This window comes from Pleurodeles waltl, chromosome 5 (assembly GCF_031143425.1).
Source record: "Pleurodeles waltl isolate 20211129_DDA chromosome 5, aPleWal1.hap1.20221129, whole genome shotgun sequence".
NCBI classification, from domain to species: domain Eukaryota; kingdom Metazoa; phylum Chordata; class Amphibia; order Caudata; family Salamandridae; genus Pleurodeles; species Pleurodeles waltl.
This window is the reverse complement of record NC_090444.1, coordinates 859,098,362-859,117,696: the sequence shown is the minus strand read 5'-3', so window position 1 is coordinate 859,117,696 and position 19,335 is coordinate 859,098,362. Positions and strand designations below refer to the sequence as shown.

Genomic DNA, 19,335 nt, shown 5'->3' with positions numbered 1-19,335 from the left:
TGCAGGTTTTGAGAAGCGAAGAGGCGAAAGGCCTGTGTCAAAACCCTATAGCACCAGAGTGGGAGAACATACTATCGAACTGGGAAGACATGCTGGGGGGATCGGGAACATCTACGGAAGAATCAGCTAGTATTGAGGTTTAAACTGACAAATGGAAAGGAGGAATATAACATACCAACTAGAGAGGGTGCTGGTTGGGTACCTGCAGGACTGAGAGCAAAATTAGGTTAGCAACGACAACCGGTCTCAACTAAGTGCATCTAGGGTCAGACAATCTGGATGTGGAAGGCTGCCCTTTAAACGTGGAATGAAAGTAATGGGAGTACAGTGGGGACATACTCACCGAGAGGATCCTGATACAGCGTACCATAGCAAATATAATCACTTAACCTATACAGTGCCAACAAAGTTAAAGTTTAGGATTTAATTCTTGTACAGTACATGTTAGTCTGTTGTGTGGTCATAAACTAAATAGTTGTACAACACCCACATAATGGAGTAAAGGCTCACTTACTATAAAAAAAAGCCTGAGTTGGAGTCACATACTAAATGAATAACGAGTAAGCAAAGTTTAAATCTGAGCAATCAAGTTTGTTACTAACACTGATAAAAGAAGGCCAAGTATGTACTAAACTATGTCATAACTTGTTTTGTATTTGTAAAACAACAATTGGTTAATAAAAATATACTTAAAAAAAAAATGTAGGTACTATTTCTTTAAGGCATCATTTAGTAAACTCTTGATGCATCCTAGTATTTCCCAAAAATATTTATAATGGAAAATCGGCGTAATCATTTCCAACAAGATTATGGGAATTATAAAAATAAACAAGCAATGTCAAAGCCAACTGATCAGGCATTGGTGGGCAGTTTTCTGGTTTTGTCAATGTGTGTTTTGTTTTGACATGGCTTTTTTGACACTTTATTGATGTGGGATCTATACGGCCCTTGGTCTCAAAAAGCAAAAATTGCCACAGTAGTTCCTGGCACTGAAAAAAATTAATTTGTGTGCCTATGTGCTCCTTGTGGAAGAGCAGAATGCTGTCACTCACAGTAAAGCTAGCCGATAGATGGATAGAGAGAGAAATACAATTTTAATAAAAACAAAATGTCTTGGTTAACACCAGACCTAATTGGGGCCCCAATTCTTAAAGAAAGTCACAAAAGTGCACCCATAGTATATGTCTTTGCATTAGTGGTTTTTATGAATTCACAAGAATTTGCATTAGTAGACCAGGAAACCATACTCCTGGACCATATTTGTGAACTGTATTTTACCATGATCAAGTATGGATGTGTAGATTTGCTCATGCATAAATCTGTTCAGCGTTTACAAATTTACTTTCCCTCCAGCCACTTTTTTCCCAACCCTGGAAGAACTTCTGTTTCTGCCCTTGTCAGAAGTGAATTTCCAACCTTTCTTGGTATCTAAAAGATTAGACAAGAGCTGGTGAAAATCCTTAAAACAAGCATTTTAGTTGGTTTGTGCAGACTTAAAGGCATTCCAGCTCTGGAACTTTTGCTTACTGATCCTCCAGATCCAGTATGTAGATCTGTGGAGAGGTGGCAAAATAACGAAATTGCTATAGTAGGGCTTGACATTGCTAGTATTCAGGCCCTACTATAGTATTAGCCCTAGCATAATCAAAGAGGCTGTTATCAGGGCTCTTGCAAAATGAGATTGCTGCCATAATTTGTTATCACACTACATGCCACTAAAGGGACAAGTAGAATTTTTTTTACAGGACAAATAGGTTTATGAAGCGAAGATATTTTATTAAATTCCACACCCCTGTGGGCCAGAGAGGACTTCATTAACCCCTTTGCTGCCAGGCCTTTCCCCCCTCCTGTGCCAGGCCTTTTTTTGCCTATTTGGGGCAGTTCGCGCTTAGGCCCTCATAACTTTTTGTCCACATAAGCTAACCAAGCCCCATTTGCGTCCTTTTTCCCAACATCCTAGGGATTCTAGAGGTACCCAGACTTTGTGGGTTCCCCTGAAGGAGGCCAAGAAATTGGCCAAAATACAGGGAAAATCTCGTTTTTTTCAAAAAAATTGGAAAAAGTGGCTGCAAAAGAAGGCTTGTGGTTTTTCCCCTGAAAATGGCATCAACAAAGGGTTTGCGGTGATAAACTCAGCAGCTTCCCAGCTTTCATGAACAGGCAGACTTGAATCAGAAAACCCAATTTTTCAACACAATATTGGCATTTTACTGGGACATACCCCATTTTTGCAATTTTTTGTGCTTTCAGCCTCCTTCCAGTCAGTGACGGAAATGGGCATGAAACCGATGCTGGATCCCAGAAACCTAAACATTTCTGAAAAGTAGACAAAATTCTGAATTTAGCAAGGGGTCATTTGTGTAGATCCTACAAGGGTTTCCTACAGAAAATAACAACTGAAAAAGAAAAATATTGAAATTGAGGTGAAAAAAACATAAATGTTTCTCTACGTTTTACTCTGTAACTTTTCCCTGCAATGTCAGATTATCGAAAGCAATATACCGTTACGTCTGCTGGACTCCTCTGGTTGCGGGGATATATAGGGCTTGTAGGTTCATCAAGAACCCAAGGAACCCAGAGCCAATAAATGAGCTGCACCCTGCAGTGCGTTTTCATTCTACACCGGGTATACAGCAATTCATTTGCTGAAATATAAAGAGTAAAAAATTGCTATCAAGAAAACCTTTGTATTTCCAAAAAGGGCACAAGATAAGGTGTTGAGGAGCAGTGGTTATTTGCACATCTCTAAATTCCGGGGTGACCATACTAGCATGTGAATTACAGGGCATTTCTCAAATAGATGTCTTTTTTACACACTCTCCTATATTTGGAAGGAAAAAATGTAGAGAAAGACAAAGGGCAATAACACTTGTTTTGCTAATTTATGTTCCCCCAAGTCTCCCGAAAAAAATGATACCTCAATTGTGTGGGTAGGCCTAGCGCCCGCGACAGGAAACGCCCCAAAGCGCAACGTGGACACATCCAAATTTTTGGAAGAAAACAGAGGTGTTTTTTGCGAAGTGCCTACCTGTAGATTTTGGCCTCTAGCTCAGCCGGCACCTAGGGAAACCTACCAAACCTGTGCATTTCTGAAAACTAGAGACCTAGGGGAATCCAAGATGGGGTGACTTGCGGGGTTCGGACCAGGTTCTGTTACCCAGAATCCTTTGCAAACCTCAAAATTTGGCAAAAAAAACACATGTTCCTCACATTTCTGTGGCAGAAAGTTCTGGAATCTGAGAGGAGTCACAAATTTCCTTCCACCCAGCGTTCCCCCAAGTCTCCCGATAAAAATGATACCTCACTTGTGTGGGTAGGCCTAGCACCCGCGACAGGAAACATCCCAAAGCGCAACGTGGACACATCCAAATTTTTGGAAGAAAACAGAGGTGTTTTTTGCGAAGTGTCTACCTGTAGATTTTGGCCTCTAGCTCAGCCAGCACCTAGGGAAACCTACCAAACCTGTGCATTTCTGAAAACTAGAGACCTAGGGGAATCCAAGATGGGGTGACTTGTGGGGCTCGGACCAGGTTCTGTTACCTAGAATCCTTGGCAAACCTCAAAATTTGGCTAAAAAAACACATGTTCCTCACATTTCTGTGGCAGAAAGTTCTGGAATCTGAGAGGAGCCACAAATTTCCTTCCACCCAGCGTTCCCCCAAGTCTCCCGATAAAAATGATACCTCACTTGTGTGGGTAGGCCTAGCGCCAGCGACAGGAAACGCCCCAAAGCGCAACGTGGACACATCCACATTTTTGGAAGAAAACAGAGGTGTTTTTTGCGAAGTGCCTACCTGTAGATTCTGGCCTCTAGCTCAGCCAGTACCTAGGGAAACCTACCAAACCTGTGCATTTCTGAAAACTAGAGACCTAGGGGAATCCAAGATGGGGTGACTTGCGGGGCTCGGACCAGGTTCTGTTACCCAGAATCCTTTGCAAACCTCAAAATTTGTCTAAAAAAACACACGTTCCTCACATTTCTGTGGCAGAAAGTTCTGGAATCTGAGAGGAGCCACACATTTCCTTCCACCCAGCGTTCCCCCAAGTCTCCCGATAAAAATGATACCTCACTTGTGTGGGTAGGCCTAGCGCCAGCGACAGGGAACGCCCCAAAGCGCAACGTGGACACATCCAAATTTTTGGAAGAAAACGGAGGTGTTTTTTGCGAAGTGCCTACCTGTAGATTCTGGCCTCTAGCTCAGCCGGCACCTAGGGAAACCTACCAAACCTGTGCATTTCTGAAAACTAGAGATCTAGGGGAATCCAAGGAGGGGTGACTTGCGGGGCTCGGACCAGGTTCTGTTACCCAGAATCCTTTGCAAACCTCAAAATTTGGCTAAAAAAACATATGTTCCTCACATTTCTGTGGCAGAAAGTTCTGGAATCTGAGAGGAGCCACAAATTTCCTTCCACCCAGCGTTCCCCCAAGTCTCCCGATAAAAATGATACCTCACTTGTGTGGGTAGGCCTAGCGCCCGTGACAGGAAACGCCCCAAAGCGCAACGTGGACACATCCAAATTTTTTAAAGAAAACAGTGCCTACCTGTGGATTTTGGCCTGTAGCTCAGCCGGCACCTAGGGAAACCTACCAACCCTGTGCATTTTTTTAAACTAGAGACCTAGGGGAATCCAAGATGGGGTGACTTGTGGGGCTCGGACCAGGTTCTGTTACCCAGAATCCTTTGCAAACCTCAAAATTTGGCTAAAAAAACACATGTTCCTCACATTTCTGTGGCAGAAAGTTCTGGAATCTGAGAGGAGCCACAAATTTCCTTCCACCCAGCGTTCCCCTAAGTCTCTCGATAAAAATGGTCCCTCACTTCTGTGGGTAGGCCTAGCGCCCACGAAAGGAAATGGCCCAAAACACAACGTGGACACAACATATTTTTTTCACAGAAAACAGAGGTGTTTTTTGCAAAGTGCCTACCTGTGGAGTTTGGCCTCTAGCTCAGCCGGCCACGGAAGGTGGGGGGGGGCAGAAATGCCCTAAAATAAATTTGCCCCCACCCCCCCCAAGCCCCTCCTGCCCGGGAACGACCCTTGCCTACGGGGTTGCTCCCCCTGCGTGACATTGGCACCAAAAAACAAATCCCAGGTGCCTAGTGGTTTCTGCCCCCTTGGGGGCAGATTGACCTAAAATCGGCCAATCTGCCCCCAAGGGGGGCAGAAATGGCCTAAATACAATTTGCCCCCCAGGGGAGCGACCCTTGCCTGATGGGTCGCTCCCCATCTCTAAAAAAAACCAAACAAACAAAAAAAAAAAACACAAAAAAAACATTTGCCCTGGTGCCTAGAGGGTTCTGCCCCCCCGGGGGCAGTTCGGCCTAATAATAGGCCCATCTGCCCCCAGGGGGGGCAGAAATGGCCTAAAATAAATTTGCCCCCCCAACCCCCACCCCCACCGGGAGCGACCCTTGCCTACGGGGTCGCTCCCCCTGCGTGACATTGGCAGCAAAAAACAAATCCCAGGTGCCTAGTGGTTTCTGCCCCCTTGGGGGCATATTGACCTAAAATCGGCCAATCTGCCTCCAAGGGGGGCAGAAATGGCCTAAATACAATTTGCCCCCCAGGGGAGTGACCCTTGCCTGATGGGTCGCTCCCCATCTCTAAAAAAAAATACAAACAAAAAAAACAAAAAAAAAAACCAAAAAAATTGTCCTGCTACCTAGGGGGTTCTGCCCCCTCCTGGGGGCAGAAATGGCCTAAAATAAATTTGGAGGAATCCAAGGAGATAGCAAGAGGGGAAGAATGAACTTCAGCAGTCACTAGTCGTGTTTCTGACCTCTGTGATGGAAGTGGAGGCTCCTCTCCTGGCAGAATAACTGCCAGATTACTTCCCCTGTTAGGCAACATGACCTCACTCACAACAGGTGCACCCCGCTTGCTTTATGCTCTGCTGTGAAATGGCCCAAATTTATAGCAACAGTCAATGGTCCGCATTCTCCTGAAGCAGGTACTAATGGGCTTTAAAGTACTGCTCTAGAACCAGTAATTTGCATGTCCTGCGCAGTAGTGAATATGGCCTCAGTTGATGGTAGTCATGGCCCTGCCTTCTCCTGAAAGGTGATATTATGAGCTTTGAAGTCTGCCCAGAGCCAGTTATATGTCTTTAGCTGTCATGAAGGACACCTGTGTGACAGCAGATTCAGTGGTAACCTTAATAATGGGAGGTCACCCAGCTACTGGACCAGCCCAAAGAAGTGTCAGGGGAAGCCTCCACGGTCCCCTAGCAGGTCCATTCTCCCAACAGTTGGTCAGAGGGCAAAAGGGCACCAGCACAACTGGCCCTGGAGAGAGCCATCAGTTATGCCATTAATTGTGTTTGACCAATGACTTTGTGTTTCACCACTGCGCGTATTAGTTGTTCTATGTTCATCAGTAGCACATTACATGTTGTATTCAGTTTAGCTACCTATTGGCTTTATCGTGGCATTAGACATTACATTTGGTATTTAGGTTAGCTGCCTATTGGCTTTAACGTGGCATTAGACATTACATTTTGTATTCAGTTTAGCTGCCTATGGGCTTTATCGTGGAGTTCGACATTGCAGATGTGCTGTTTTTTTCCACATTGTAGACCAAGCTGTGTTTTTCGTATTGAATTCACACCGAACCCTAGCGTGATAAGAGAGCGTATATTTTGTGTTTTCCTCTGTACTCAGCCTTGGGAAGAAGCGAGGTTTAGGAGATTTGGCCAATCTCCAATGGCTTGTTTACTTCCGAACTCTGCATGTTTTGCATTATAAGACGATGTCCCTGGGCAGCAGCAAGGGGGAATTTTCCAAGGCTTCAGTCAGGAGCGGACGTCAGGTGCCTGACCTCCGTTTGGGTGGAAAATCTCTTTCTCGCAGTTGAACAGGAGTCAACATCTTGCAGGCATGAGAAAGATGACTAGCAGTGATAGGCCCTACGGTGATGAATTTTGACTTTTATTCTTTGCTTTGAAGTTATGCTATAATATAATCACATGTATTTCCTGTGTACATTGCAATTGAGAAGTACTTTGATATATTTTGCTTTCATTGCTGTGACTACTTTTAAACGTGTGCTTCCAACCTACTAATCTCGTCTCTCAGGAACCTCGTGGTGAAGTAATAATAAATGTCTTCTTTAAACTAGAAGTGCATTCCAGAGAAGTTTGGTCAGCTCGGTCATAAGATAAGGAAAGCAAAACACCATCCTAGTCCTGGGGGGTCAGCTGGAGTTAAGTCCTTCAGTCCATCCTTGCAGGGGGATCAGGTGGGTTCTCCTTACAGCTGGGTATTCTTTTGCTGATGTTACTCCCAGATCCAGTGTCTTCTAATCAGTCTTTCCCTTGTGCAGGGGTTTTTAAATAGGGGAGAGGGGAGTTATGGAAGACATGCACAGCTTACCAGTCCAAGGGTGCCACATTATCACTCCACCCCTGCCCCAACACTCCTGCACACTCATCTGTAACACATAAACATGATAACTGCAAGTTCTCTTTGGAAAGAGCTTCTCTGAGAGCCTCAAGTTAAGCCCCTAGCTGCCTGGTCCTTTCCCACTAAAACTTCATTGGGGTGCCCCTCCTGTGTTTGGCTTCAGAGGTCTTGCATTCCTCCTTTATTTCTGTGGGGCTGGCCTGTACCAGCTCAGAATCAGTTTTCCTCACGTACCCTTCCCTTTCCCAGAACTAGGTCAAACAATATTAGTGGATCTGCTTTGTGGAGAGACCTTTGATCCTCTTTCTGGAGGGCAAAGTAATTAATTTGGCCCAATAGGAGGGTGGGGGGGGGGGTATGGCAGAGGGGCAAGGCCTGGAATTGGATTTTGAGTTGAGACAGGGAAATATGACAATTCCTTAAGTTTATATGGAGTCTAGATATGGTGTAAGGTATTGTGGATCTAAATTGTGAGTACATGTTTGCTCCAAGATTGATACCTTGCTGGACCCTGTAGACCTCAGTGGGGTGAAAGTGTACTTTCATGCAGAGTTCTCCTGTAATGTTGAATACAGTTTAAGCACCACAGACCTTCAGTAAGCAATGCAGATGTACACTATGAAAGCTGACTAAAATAAGGCCTTCATTCGGTCAGTACTAATGCCAGAGGGGTCCCTTCTGTGACAGGCTACCTGTGGGCAGAAATGGGCTGCATAAGACTGTAATCTCTTATGATCAGTCGCCACACATGCTTGTCTGTTTATGTGGAACTATCCCAGAGTGTCTAACCCTAGCTGCACAGCAGCAGCCTTATCTCAATAGGTGGACACTCGTTGTTAGCAGTTTCAATCAGTTTACCATAAACTTATAGTGAGCAAGGCTCATTTACAGGCGGAGTCTGAAAAACCAGGTAGTCAAACATGAAAAACCCAGGAAGATTAAGTGAGTGGAGACCCACTTAGCAACATTTTCCATTTTAAGAAGGGTACAGTTCTTGTGCTCACTAGGTACTCCATGACCCCACATACTAAGCTGTGACACCCCAATCCCTTACAGTAAATGCAGAGGTGAATGTTCTTCTTGCCATTTAGTTCTTTTAATTGGATAGAGGTTGTCATTGAGATTTCTGTTGAAATACATCACAGTTTGCAATTAGAAATGTAGGTTGTATTGTACTTCAATTAAACAAAACATTTTCAAAGTTAAACTTTTATATTTTATTTTGACTTAAGCCTTGCCATGAACAGCGCCAGTAACAGCTTGGCACGAGAATTCCTGATTGATGTCAACAGACTCTGCAGTGCGGTGGTTCAGAGACCAGAAACTAGAGAGAATGAAGATGAGAATCACATGGCTGTACTTGGACAGTACTTGGTAAAAGGTCGTGGATTCATGTTGCTTAATAAACTTGATAGCATCATAGATCAGGTAAACATTTTTAAATGTATATTAGTTTATCTATAAAACAATGATAAATGTATTGGATTATTTCAGTAATACATGGGACAGGAGCAGTAACTGTAATCAAATAAAATTATTTTTTTTAATATATCTTTTATTGCTTTTATAAAGGTTGTAACGTATCAATTAAATTTCTGAGATAATCCCCAGCTGCTCAGTCCCTCCCTCCCCCCATCGTGCACTTTGTACAGCAAATAAAGATTTTGTTACGACAGTTCTCTGTAGCCAAGAGGTGATAAGCAGTTCCATGGCATTTTACGTGGTAGTTGTGGTTATCTGCTTGGGATCTGAGTCCGTTGCAGAAGTGTCATCCTCTGCGGTGGGAGCATCCATAGTCTTTAGGTTTTCCAGCATCGAGTCCCATTGTGTGGCATTGTCTCTGGGTCTTTGCCCCCGTAATGCTTCTTTCAATAGCACTGAGCCCTCAGTTTCAGCCCATTTTCCAGTGCACCCTGCCATCTATTCACTTGTGGCCCACCCGGGTCTTTCCAATTTGAGGTTATCTCTCTCTTTGCCAGAATCAATGCCAAGTCAGTGAATCTGTTGGAAATTTTATGAGCCGAAGGGCGGGGGAAGTCCCCCAAAATTGCTACTACTGGAGTTGGTGAGAGTGGTCTTCCGGTGCAGGTGGTTATCTTCCTGAATACTTCTGTCCAGTACAAATTGATTTGCGGGCAGTTCCATAACATGTGCATTAGGTCTGCTGCTAATTCAGCGCATTGGGGGCAACAGGAGTTATTTGTGTTATATATTTTGGTTATCATTTGGGGGGTTAAATAGGCTCTATGATAAATATATAAGCTTATCAATTTAAATCTTGGGTGTCTTCTAGTATGGTATCAAGATCTGTCTGCCATTTGAATTTGAGTTTGTTTAGTGGAGGGCAAGTGCTGTTCTGTATGGATTGGTATATTCCCAAAGTCACCCCCTTCAGGTCCCCTATTGAGCAGAGGAGGCTACAGCCTCCATGAGTAGGTGGTTCACAGGGTCCTGTGCCCCATAGTTTTTTAATAGTTCTAGTGAGAGCGTTGTGGGTGAGGAACAATCCGGGCGGGGGGGGCAAATCGATCTTGTAGCTCTACGTAAGAACAAAGTTTTCCGTTGTTTTATAAGTCTCCCAGTTTTGTGATGTTATATGCTATTAATTTGTTAGTGTGCCTAGCGATGTGGCCTCCTGGAAGGCAATTCAAGGATATCAGGGGGACTTCGGTAGCATAGGGGCTCTTTGTGTGGGTGCGTTTTAAGTACTGATCCCAGCAGTGCCTCGTCGCTTCCCATTCCAATGGGAGCAGTTGTTTTGGTTTTCTGGGGTTCACTAAAATATGTAGGATTTGTTCTAGTGGGCAATTTAGTGGTATCTGCAATTCTTTTGCAACTGGGGGTTTATTAATGAATTTCGCCAACCATTGTAATTGCCCCGCCCAATAATAGATTTCTAAGTCTGGGGCGGCTAGGCCTCCCTCCATGGTGGGTCTTTGAAGAGAGTGGAGTGCGATTCTGTGCCTGCCCGGTCCCCAAACAAAACTTGCAGTTACAGATTCTATATTTTTTAATACTGTTTTCGGGATTATGAGTGGAATTGTGGAGAAGTAATATAAAAGCCTGGGTAATACTATCATTTTGAGTAGGGCGATTCTCCCAAAGACCGTTAGGGGCAGGGTGCTCCAGAAGTGCATACTAGCCTTAATTCCCCTAATTGCTCCATGTATATTCCCCTCCAGCAAGTCTTCTACTTTGTGGTAAATGTTGACTCCTACATATTTAAATGTGTTCGGAGACCAGGGTAGACCTTTAGTGTCAGAGGGCCTCGGAGTGCCTTTGATCAGTGGGAATATGGAAGATTTTCTCCAATTGATTCGAAGTCCCGAGCCTATCCCGAAGTTCTCTAACCTATCTGTCGCCCCGGGTAGATCTGCCATTAGGTTCTTGAGAAATAGTAGCATGTCGTCTGCGTAGAGGGTGATATAGTGTGTCCAGTTATTAATTGGGATACCCTCAAAACACTTTTTGGATCTTGCTGTTTGAGCAAGAGGTTCTACGGCTATAGCAAATAAAAGGGGAGAAAGTGGGAAGCCTTGTCTGGTCCCTCTTCCCACTGAGAAAGGGTCGAAGATAGTGCTGCCTGTGCGCACTCTTGCTGTGGGATTATTGTATAATAGTTTTGTCCAGTGAGTGAAACCTTTTCCAAGCCCAAGTTTTAACATGACCTGCTCTACCTTGTCCCACCCTTAGGCTATCAAAAGCTTTTTCTATATCTATTGAAATTATTGCTGCATGAGGTATGATAGGGGGTATGGAGTGAAGTACTGAGATCAAGCGTCTAATATTTTGTGCTGTGCTGCGCTGTGGGATAAATCCCGACTGGTCTTGGTGGAGCAATGAGGTCATGAAAGGTAAGAGTCTATTGGCTAAGATCCGGCTTAATATTTTATAGTCTAGGTTCAACATAGACAGTGGGCGGTAGGAACGGACATCTGTGGGTGGTTTCTCTGGTTTTAGTAGGGGAATCATTATGGCCTCGTTGGTTGATTGGGGTAACTTGTTATTATGTCATGCTTCTGTGTATAGTGTGCAGAGTCTTGGGGCTAGTATGTCCTGGTATGGTAGATAAAACTCCATAGGAAGTCCGTCTGCTCTCAAGACTTTACCCCTTGCCACGCCCTGTATTGCTGTTTTGATTTCTGCAATTGTTATAGGGGCAGCCAAGGACGTGCTTTCTTCGACTCCTAATTTAGGGAGAGCAAGTGCTTCCAACTCCATAATCTGGGTGTTATTGATTGCGTCAATAGGGGATGCATATAGAGTTGAGTAGTATTCATAGAAACAAGTATTTATTTCCCTTTGACCGAGTACTCTGTCACCTGGGTATTTCTCAGTTTCCACTATGATTGTTTGTTGTTTAGAGGGCTTGGCTAGCCACGCCAAAAGGGCGCCTGCTTTATCTCCTTCGGCGTGTTGCCTGCTTAAGTACTGTTTATAGTCAAAGCGAGAGAGCCTAGTGTTCTCTTCGGTTATTTTCGTTTTGATTTCATTCAGAAGGAGGGTCAAATCAGGGTGAGTGGGGTGCCTACGCTCGATGTCTCTAAGGGAGTCCTCAAGTTTTTTTTTTTTAGCTCGGATTCAATGGATCTTCGAACTCCCACACTCTCCCCAATGCAGTTGCCTCTGGTTACTATTTTAAAGGTTTCCCACTCAATTGACCTAGAAGATGCTGTTCCTGTGTTTTGTTTAAAATAGTCCTCAATATTGTTGTGTAGGACATTTTTGAATGCCTCATCTCCTAGTGCCTCTGCCCCAAGACGGCAAGTAGGAATCAGTGGTCTCTCTCTATTCGACACCAGTGACACTAATAGGGGATTATGGTCCGATATGGTGCGGCCCGGATATTCGGCTGATACCACAGTGGTTTGTAGTTCCGGGGATATTAGCCATGTGTTTAGCCTGACGTGTAGGTCATGTACTGTTGAGTAGTAAGAATATTCTCTACCGTGCGGGTTAAGTTGTCTCCAGCAGTCTCCTAATTGCCAGTGTTGTTGCCATTCTGTAAATGCTTAGGCAGTTTTTACAGTTTGTGATTGCAATAGGGGTGGGTGCGATCTATCCATGTTAATATCAGCTATACAATTAAAGTCACCACCTATCGCTTTCGGGCCCGCGAGGATCGGACCTATTTCCCGGGATAATTCGTCAAAGAATTTCCTTTGATCTTGATTCGCGGCATATAGGCTCCCTATAGTTATTTCCCTTCCATCTAGTCTTCCAGTGATTACGACATACCTCCCATCTTTATCTGTGGTTATATGCAGTGCCTGAAATGGGACACCGGGGCGGACCCATATCAGAACTCCCCTTGCAAACGCTGAATAATTAGTGGCGAACGTTTGGCCTCTCCATCTTTTCTTGAGTGCCACAACCTCCTGCTCAAGAAGATGTGTTTCTTGCAATATAGCTATGTGTGCCCCCCTGCGTTTGAGGTAGTTGTATACTTTATACCGCTTGGACATATTATTTAGCCCCCTGACGTTCCAGGTTATCATTTTATATTTTGAGGCCATCGTCTGTGATTTTATGGTTGTTGACTTCTGGGAAGAGAAGACCTTTAGAGTGTTCTGCTATTGTGTTTACCTGTCGGGGTCTAAATCGAGAATTGTTTATCGCTTTTAGGACCAGTGCATGATTTCCCCCTAAAACTAATTGAACAAACATATTTCCCAACTCCCACTCCCCAGGACCAGTAATCAGAACTCTCCCCGTCCAAACCGTTAACATTCCTAATGTAATGTCCTGTAGGTGGGTGGCGTGTCTGGGGCCGAGAGCACGTGTCCCGAGCCGCTCCCGGGGCCCGGCCGCATCGCATCTAATTCTCTTTAAGATCTACTTTTGTTGCAATTTTTATCGACTGATTGGGAGAGAACCGCGCTAGGCCTATAACCAGAGTTATTTAAGTTTGCATAAGTACTCACTGACAGATCGGCCTGCACGCAATGGGATCAAATAATTTCTTCTGAGGTTCCTGGTGTTATTTTGGGCAAGCTAGTGGTAGTGTCCCGCGAGGATATCGAAGAGCCCCCGCAACTTGAATCAAGGTCCAAGAGACTGCCAGAGGTCCGAGGCCGAGGGCAGATCCCCCCCGCTCAGAGCTGCGGCTGCATCCACAGCGTCTCGCATCTCTTGAAGGGATTTGTGTTTTGGGGGGCCGCCTCCATGACCCTCCTGGAAGATCTGCTGCGTTTCCTACCCGGCTTGCAGGGGGTTCTTGGGGGGGGGGGGGTGTATTGGTTAAGTTCAGGGTTTCCAGCCATTCCCCCACTAGTTGAGGTGATAAGAAGAAGTGCGTTTTGCCATCATATTCTATTCTAAGCTTGGCGGGGAAGAGCATCGCATATCTTATACCGTTTTCGCACAGAGTACGTTTAGATTAGTTGAAAGAGGCCCTTTGTGCCTGGGTTTCTTTGGTGAAGTCCGGGAAGATCATGATCCGCTGATTGTTACACATAGTTTCGCCAAGTTGACGTGATTGTGAAAGTATATAGTCTCTATCTTTGTAATGCAACAGTTTCGCTATAATTGGGCGTGGTGGTGCCCTGTTGGGTATCCTATGGGCTCTTTCTATTGCGAAGTAAGCCGAGTGGCCTCTGTGTTCCTGATCCAATTTTCCAAAAAGGATTCCATGTTGTCTGCTGCCCCTCGGGTAGCCAGACGCAAACTCTTTTTTGCGCTTGGACAGGGTTTCAGGTTCCCCCCGCCCGTGCGCTCCCCCACTCACCGACCTTCCCTAGGCACATCGGGGGTCTGTGTATATCAAATGGACTCCTCGGCAGCGGGGGTCGGTCCTCGACCGTCGCAGGAGCCCCAGCCTCCTGTTTCTCCACCTCCTCCTAGCAGGCAAGTCGGGCGGACGCAGTCGCCATTTTGCCTCTCTGCGGCCGCCGGAGGAGCTCGTTCGTTACTGCCTTTGCGAAGGGCAGAATTTTCTCGTAAACGGCTCTTTCATGTGCTATCCGCTTTCCGGTATCAATTTTGATGGGTTGTCGTCGATTCTGGGTGCATTATGGGGTGTTAGTGTAGGCCGGGCCACGATTGCAGGCCCGCAGCTCTGCGCTAAGCGTGCAGCCTCATCAGCTGCCGGCCACGCCCCCCAAATAAAATAATTATAAGTGGTGTAGTGAGGTGTTGAAAGACCACAACCTACAAATGCACTTAAATACCGAAGCCAACGGAGCCCAGTACCAATTAAAAATTGAGACAAGGAAACCTCGCATCCCAGAAGAACATCTTGAACATATAACTCAGGCTATAGTTCTCTCAAGATTAGAGTATAGCAATTCCCTGTGGTGTGGAATTCTCAAAACCCACTTTACTCCTTTTAAGTGAACAATGTATGAAGTAGCTAGATTTGTTTTAGGGCCTAGGAAATTTGACGACATCACTCCTTATTGCTGTCACTCATTTGGCTAGTAATAGAGGTTAAAAGCCAGTTCAAACTTGCCTGCATCACATACTAAGCGGTTTGTAAGAACCTCCCATCTATCTAGCATTAAAACAATCAGTCTCAGGTGTTTGGTGCTGCATGCATAGCACAGTCAACTTGGTGCCTAAATTACCAGCTTTAAAGAAGGAAAAGACCCGGTAATCATTCTTCTCAGGAAACTCATCCAGACCATGGAACTCCATTCCCTTCTTATACAAGGCACTCCCTACCTTCCATCTCTTCAGATAAGAATATAAGGAACTCCAGCATTGCCATTTTCTGTAATGCCCTTTCAAATGAGTCTTAATTAAACCAACTCTCTAGAATAATTGACACTTACTTTGATCCCATTAATATACTTCTCCCAAAGCATAGTCTTTCATTAATTAGCGTGGAACTCTGCCATAAAACGACCCAAAAAATGCAATAAAAAAAGTTTTTAAAAAAAGACACTAGAATAAATAAGATTTACGTAAAGTCATTTGATGACAGTACACTAACCTGGTCCAGCCATATGCCTAGAAAAAAGAACGATAGGACCCCTTTGTAATATTTACATTCCCATCACATTTAGCTGACAATTCTAGTAGCAGAAGCTGTCATACAGCAACACCCTTCAGGGAGCTAAACTTTTTTGCCTGAGCCTCCATATGTTGAGCAAGAAACATGAGATGGCAAATACAATAGGTTGGCTGGTGTCACTTCTTCTCGGGATCCTGATCGCTGATCTACAGTCTCTAATCTCCAGGTTGCAGCATATCGACAAGATCCACTTCCTTCTGTACCCATGATAATTTGGGCACGAAATTAAAACATGATCAATGGACTCCTATCACCAGGGGGCGGAAGGGACAATTCACATCTGGCTTATTAGATGTGTGCTGCAACTTTGCCATAACTGAACGAAGTGGCAGTGTCCCAAACCGAAATTTCATATACAATGCTTTGGCAAGAGGGTGTTCATTCTTCTCCACATATCTTTCCACAATGTAATCATCCTTAAATTCAAGAAAAACAGCAGTGAGGGAACCCACCCTTCGATTCCCAGAAATCATACCATCTATAAATTGCTGATGTAGACCCTTGATTGTTGATTTCATAATCCCACAGGCAACTTGAGAGGTAGACCAAAGGCTCCCACAACTCATCTCATTCAGTCGGTATTTTACAAACCTCAACCACAGGATTCTAGAAGCCCCTAGTGACTTCTGAACATCCTCCATTCCCTGCCCCTAAGGCAAAAGTTATAGAGTCGGACAGATCCTACTCCAATACAGTATTGGTCTAAGGCCAGCTTTGTTGGTGAGAGATCTGAGGTCCAAATCTAACGCGAGGGGAATAAGCAGAGTGCTGACAGTAAAGTTAGTAAGAAGATGCAAGAAGCAGTTTTCAACTAACTCCAGACTGCTTACGTTCTCATGGCCACAGTGCTACCCACCATATAAGGTTTCCCAAGGGCTTGAAGATTTTAAATATGAGTAGCTGGGGACACTGGGCGAAATGTTGAACCTCGACATGACCTCACAATACTCACAGTATATTGCTCTAACTTAAGTCTGCACTTCTGGATGTGGGGAGACCAGTCAAACTGCTCTGTGAGTGTAACCCATAAGTAATCAAATGTGTGGACCCCCTCCAGGGGGACACAATTTAAATACGGGTGGGAGCAAGAAGCCATGTACTTAATTTCAGTAAGATTAGTCTTCAGACCTTTCTGCTTGCAGACGATCTCAAATTGATTCAGAAGCTTTTGGATCCCTGTTGGAGATTTTGAGATCGAAAGGGCGTCATCTGCAAACAGGAGAGTCGGGACCCTCACGTTGGCCAGACTGTGGTCATCATTATCACTCAACCCAAGCTGGAGCACTGAACCACTGATAGGAAAGGAAAAGGGTCGGGGCTAGCATACAACCTTTCCTCACACCTCGAGTGAAAGAAATGAGGGCTGTCTGTTTGCTCTGGGGACCGCATCTGACCTCAACGAAATTATTAGAATGGAGCCTGATAACATCAATGATATATTTTGGGACACCCAGTTTCGTCATGAACTTCCATATAGGCTCCCTTGGAACAAAGTCAAAAGCATCCAGGAGGCTTACGAAAGCTACATATAGACGGCCTCCCCTTAGAGTGACACATTTCCAGTGAATTAGTTGAAGGCAAAACACCTGGTCGATGATGCTAATACCATGCCTATACCAGACTTACAATGGAGATAACAGGCCCATATCTTCCATTCAATCATGCAATCTACCCAACACAATTTAACTAAAAAGTTTCTGGAAACTGTCAGTCATGCTAATAGGTCTATAGTTGGAAGAGAGAGACCTTGAGCCCTTTTAAAGAATTGTGATTATCTCTGCCCGAGCCCACAAAGGAGACATAAGAGAACCCCCCATTAATGCATTAAAATACAGAGTGAAACAGGGGCACCAGATAACCTTGCTAGCCTTGAAGAAGTCCCCAGGTATCCTCTCTAGACCAGGAGCTTTATTGGGGTGATACAATCAATTGCTTTATTAATTTCAGTAATGAAAATAGGCTTAACATTTAGAGCATCCCGCCTGAGCATAGAATCTTCTGGAGAGACACCAGCTAGAATGCTACCCTCTTGTAACTGGTGTCCCAACTAACTTTCACTCAGAGTGGTTGGCACCCATATCATATAGAGAGACATCAGATAGAGAGCCATCCCCTCTAGTGACCGGAATCCCAAATAGCTCACACTCGGAGGGGTCCACACCTGCATCATATGAGTACAGCTTAGAAAAGTGGTTGAACCAAGCAGCTGCAGAGATACTGCTATCGCTAGTTGAGTTGGCCTCAGGCCCCCTATATGCAAGGATGCACCAAAAGGAGCAATGTTCTTTACCTTTGACAGCTAATAGAATAGCCTCCTATTTAGCATATTCCTAGTCTCTTTTGAAACTTGGTATAGAGGCTTTGTAGGAGGACCCGGTTTCATTAATTAACTTCCTTTTCCAGTCTTTAATGGCATTAGTTAGGGCATGACTCACACTTCTACATGATTTCGTGTACAAAAGACGCCACTTTACCACACTTGGGAAGGGACCTTGACACAACCAGGAGCAGGTTCCTAAGGGAGGAGAACATGTTGTTGTGTAGGTCATTAATTCTCGCCAGGGAATCGGGTTGCAACAGGTTCACTCCTACAGCCTGCACAGCTTTCAGACCAGAGACAACAACTTTATAAGCCTGCTTCACAACTTCTGGGGAATCAACCATGAAACACCACTTTAGCCTGGGACAATTGCTCGTAATGGTGAGCCTCCTGACAAAGGGTTCGGTATGGCAACTTGAAATAGTGGAATCCAACAATCTCATTGTGAGATCCAAGGCATTACGGTTGCTGTTGTATCAGGGGATCACATGCATATCGATCATTATAGGCAATAGTCTAATGTCCAATGAAATATAATCCATAAGGTTTGTCTTGTCCTGATGATTTAAAATAATCCTCCCCTTTTATATCTGATATCGCTGTCCCATTACAAGTTTGAAAGCCGTTGTTGTGGACAAAGGCGTTAAGCTGTACGGCAGCAGATGTCCATTTTTTTATGGGCTGGAGAGAGAGAGAGCAGGAACTGACCATGACCATGTTTCTTTCTCTTCATAAGCGGCTCAAAATTACAATTAAAATCACCTGCCACAATTTTAAAGAAACTAGCGGGAGAGTCATAAAATGAGCATTAATGATATCAAGAATAGATAATTCAGCTCTACTGCCCCCAGGCCTACAGTAAACATTATATATACACAATCTAAAACACCAGAGGGGAACTGCAGAGTAACATACAAAACAACAGGGGAACCCAGACCGATAACTTTGGTTGCACACAGCAAAGCAGTTTTAATCCAGATTGCAAGTCCCCCAGATGGGCAACCTTTTGCTGAAGAAGTCGCACCCCGATAAAAGTTAGCATATCCAGAACGGAACTGTGGAGACATGGCCCAAGTCTCCTGAAAAAGACAAATGTCGATTTAGTCAGCAAACTGGCACCAGTCTGGCAGAATAAGTTGGGCATAATGCCAGCAAGATTCCAGGAGACTAACTTTGTAAAGAAGGTAGTAAGAGCCGTGGAGTTGCTAATAGACATTGAACTGTCAGCTTTACACAGTGAAGAGGGGGGGCAGCAACTATGGGGTGTAGCGAACGATTAAAATGGGAGTCTGCTTTAGTAGTCCCTTCTGTGACAGGTACCCTGCCAACTTCCAGGGAGGATGAGCCTCAATCGTTGGTGTCCAAAACAGACAGAGGAAGATATCTATTTGTGGTTCAGACAGAAAAGTCCCCAGATAAATGAATCTGAGCAGAAGAAAACCCACAGCCACCCATCTGCCTAGATGGAACAGGTTTGGAGAAAAAGCCTAGAAGTACAATGTTGACGACTGTTCCCAGCTTGTTAACCTTGTTACCAGATTGAATGAGATGCTGGGCCAGACCCAGATTTTTGCATTTTATGACAACATAATCCCCTT

At 44.6% G+C, this 19,335-nt stretch overlaps 1 protein-coding gene across 1 annotated transcript in view; it reads left to right on the top strand.

Annotated features, from left to right (window-relative positions):
• LYST (lysosomal trafficking regulator) overlaps positions 1–19,335 on the top strand; it is a 2,674,875-nt gene that overhangs the window by 50,956 nt on the left and 2,604,584 nt on the right. Inside the window, 1 exon segment of the mRNA XM_069234946.1 lies at positions 8,636–8,831. Coding sequence (XP_069091047.1) covers positions 8,643–8,831 — 189 coding nt within the window. The 5' untranslated portion in view covers positions 8,636–8,642.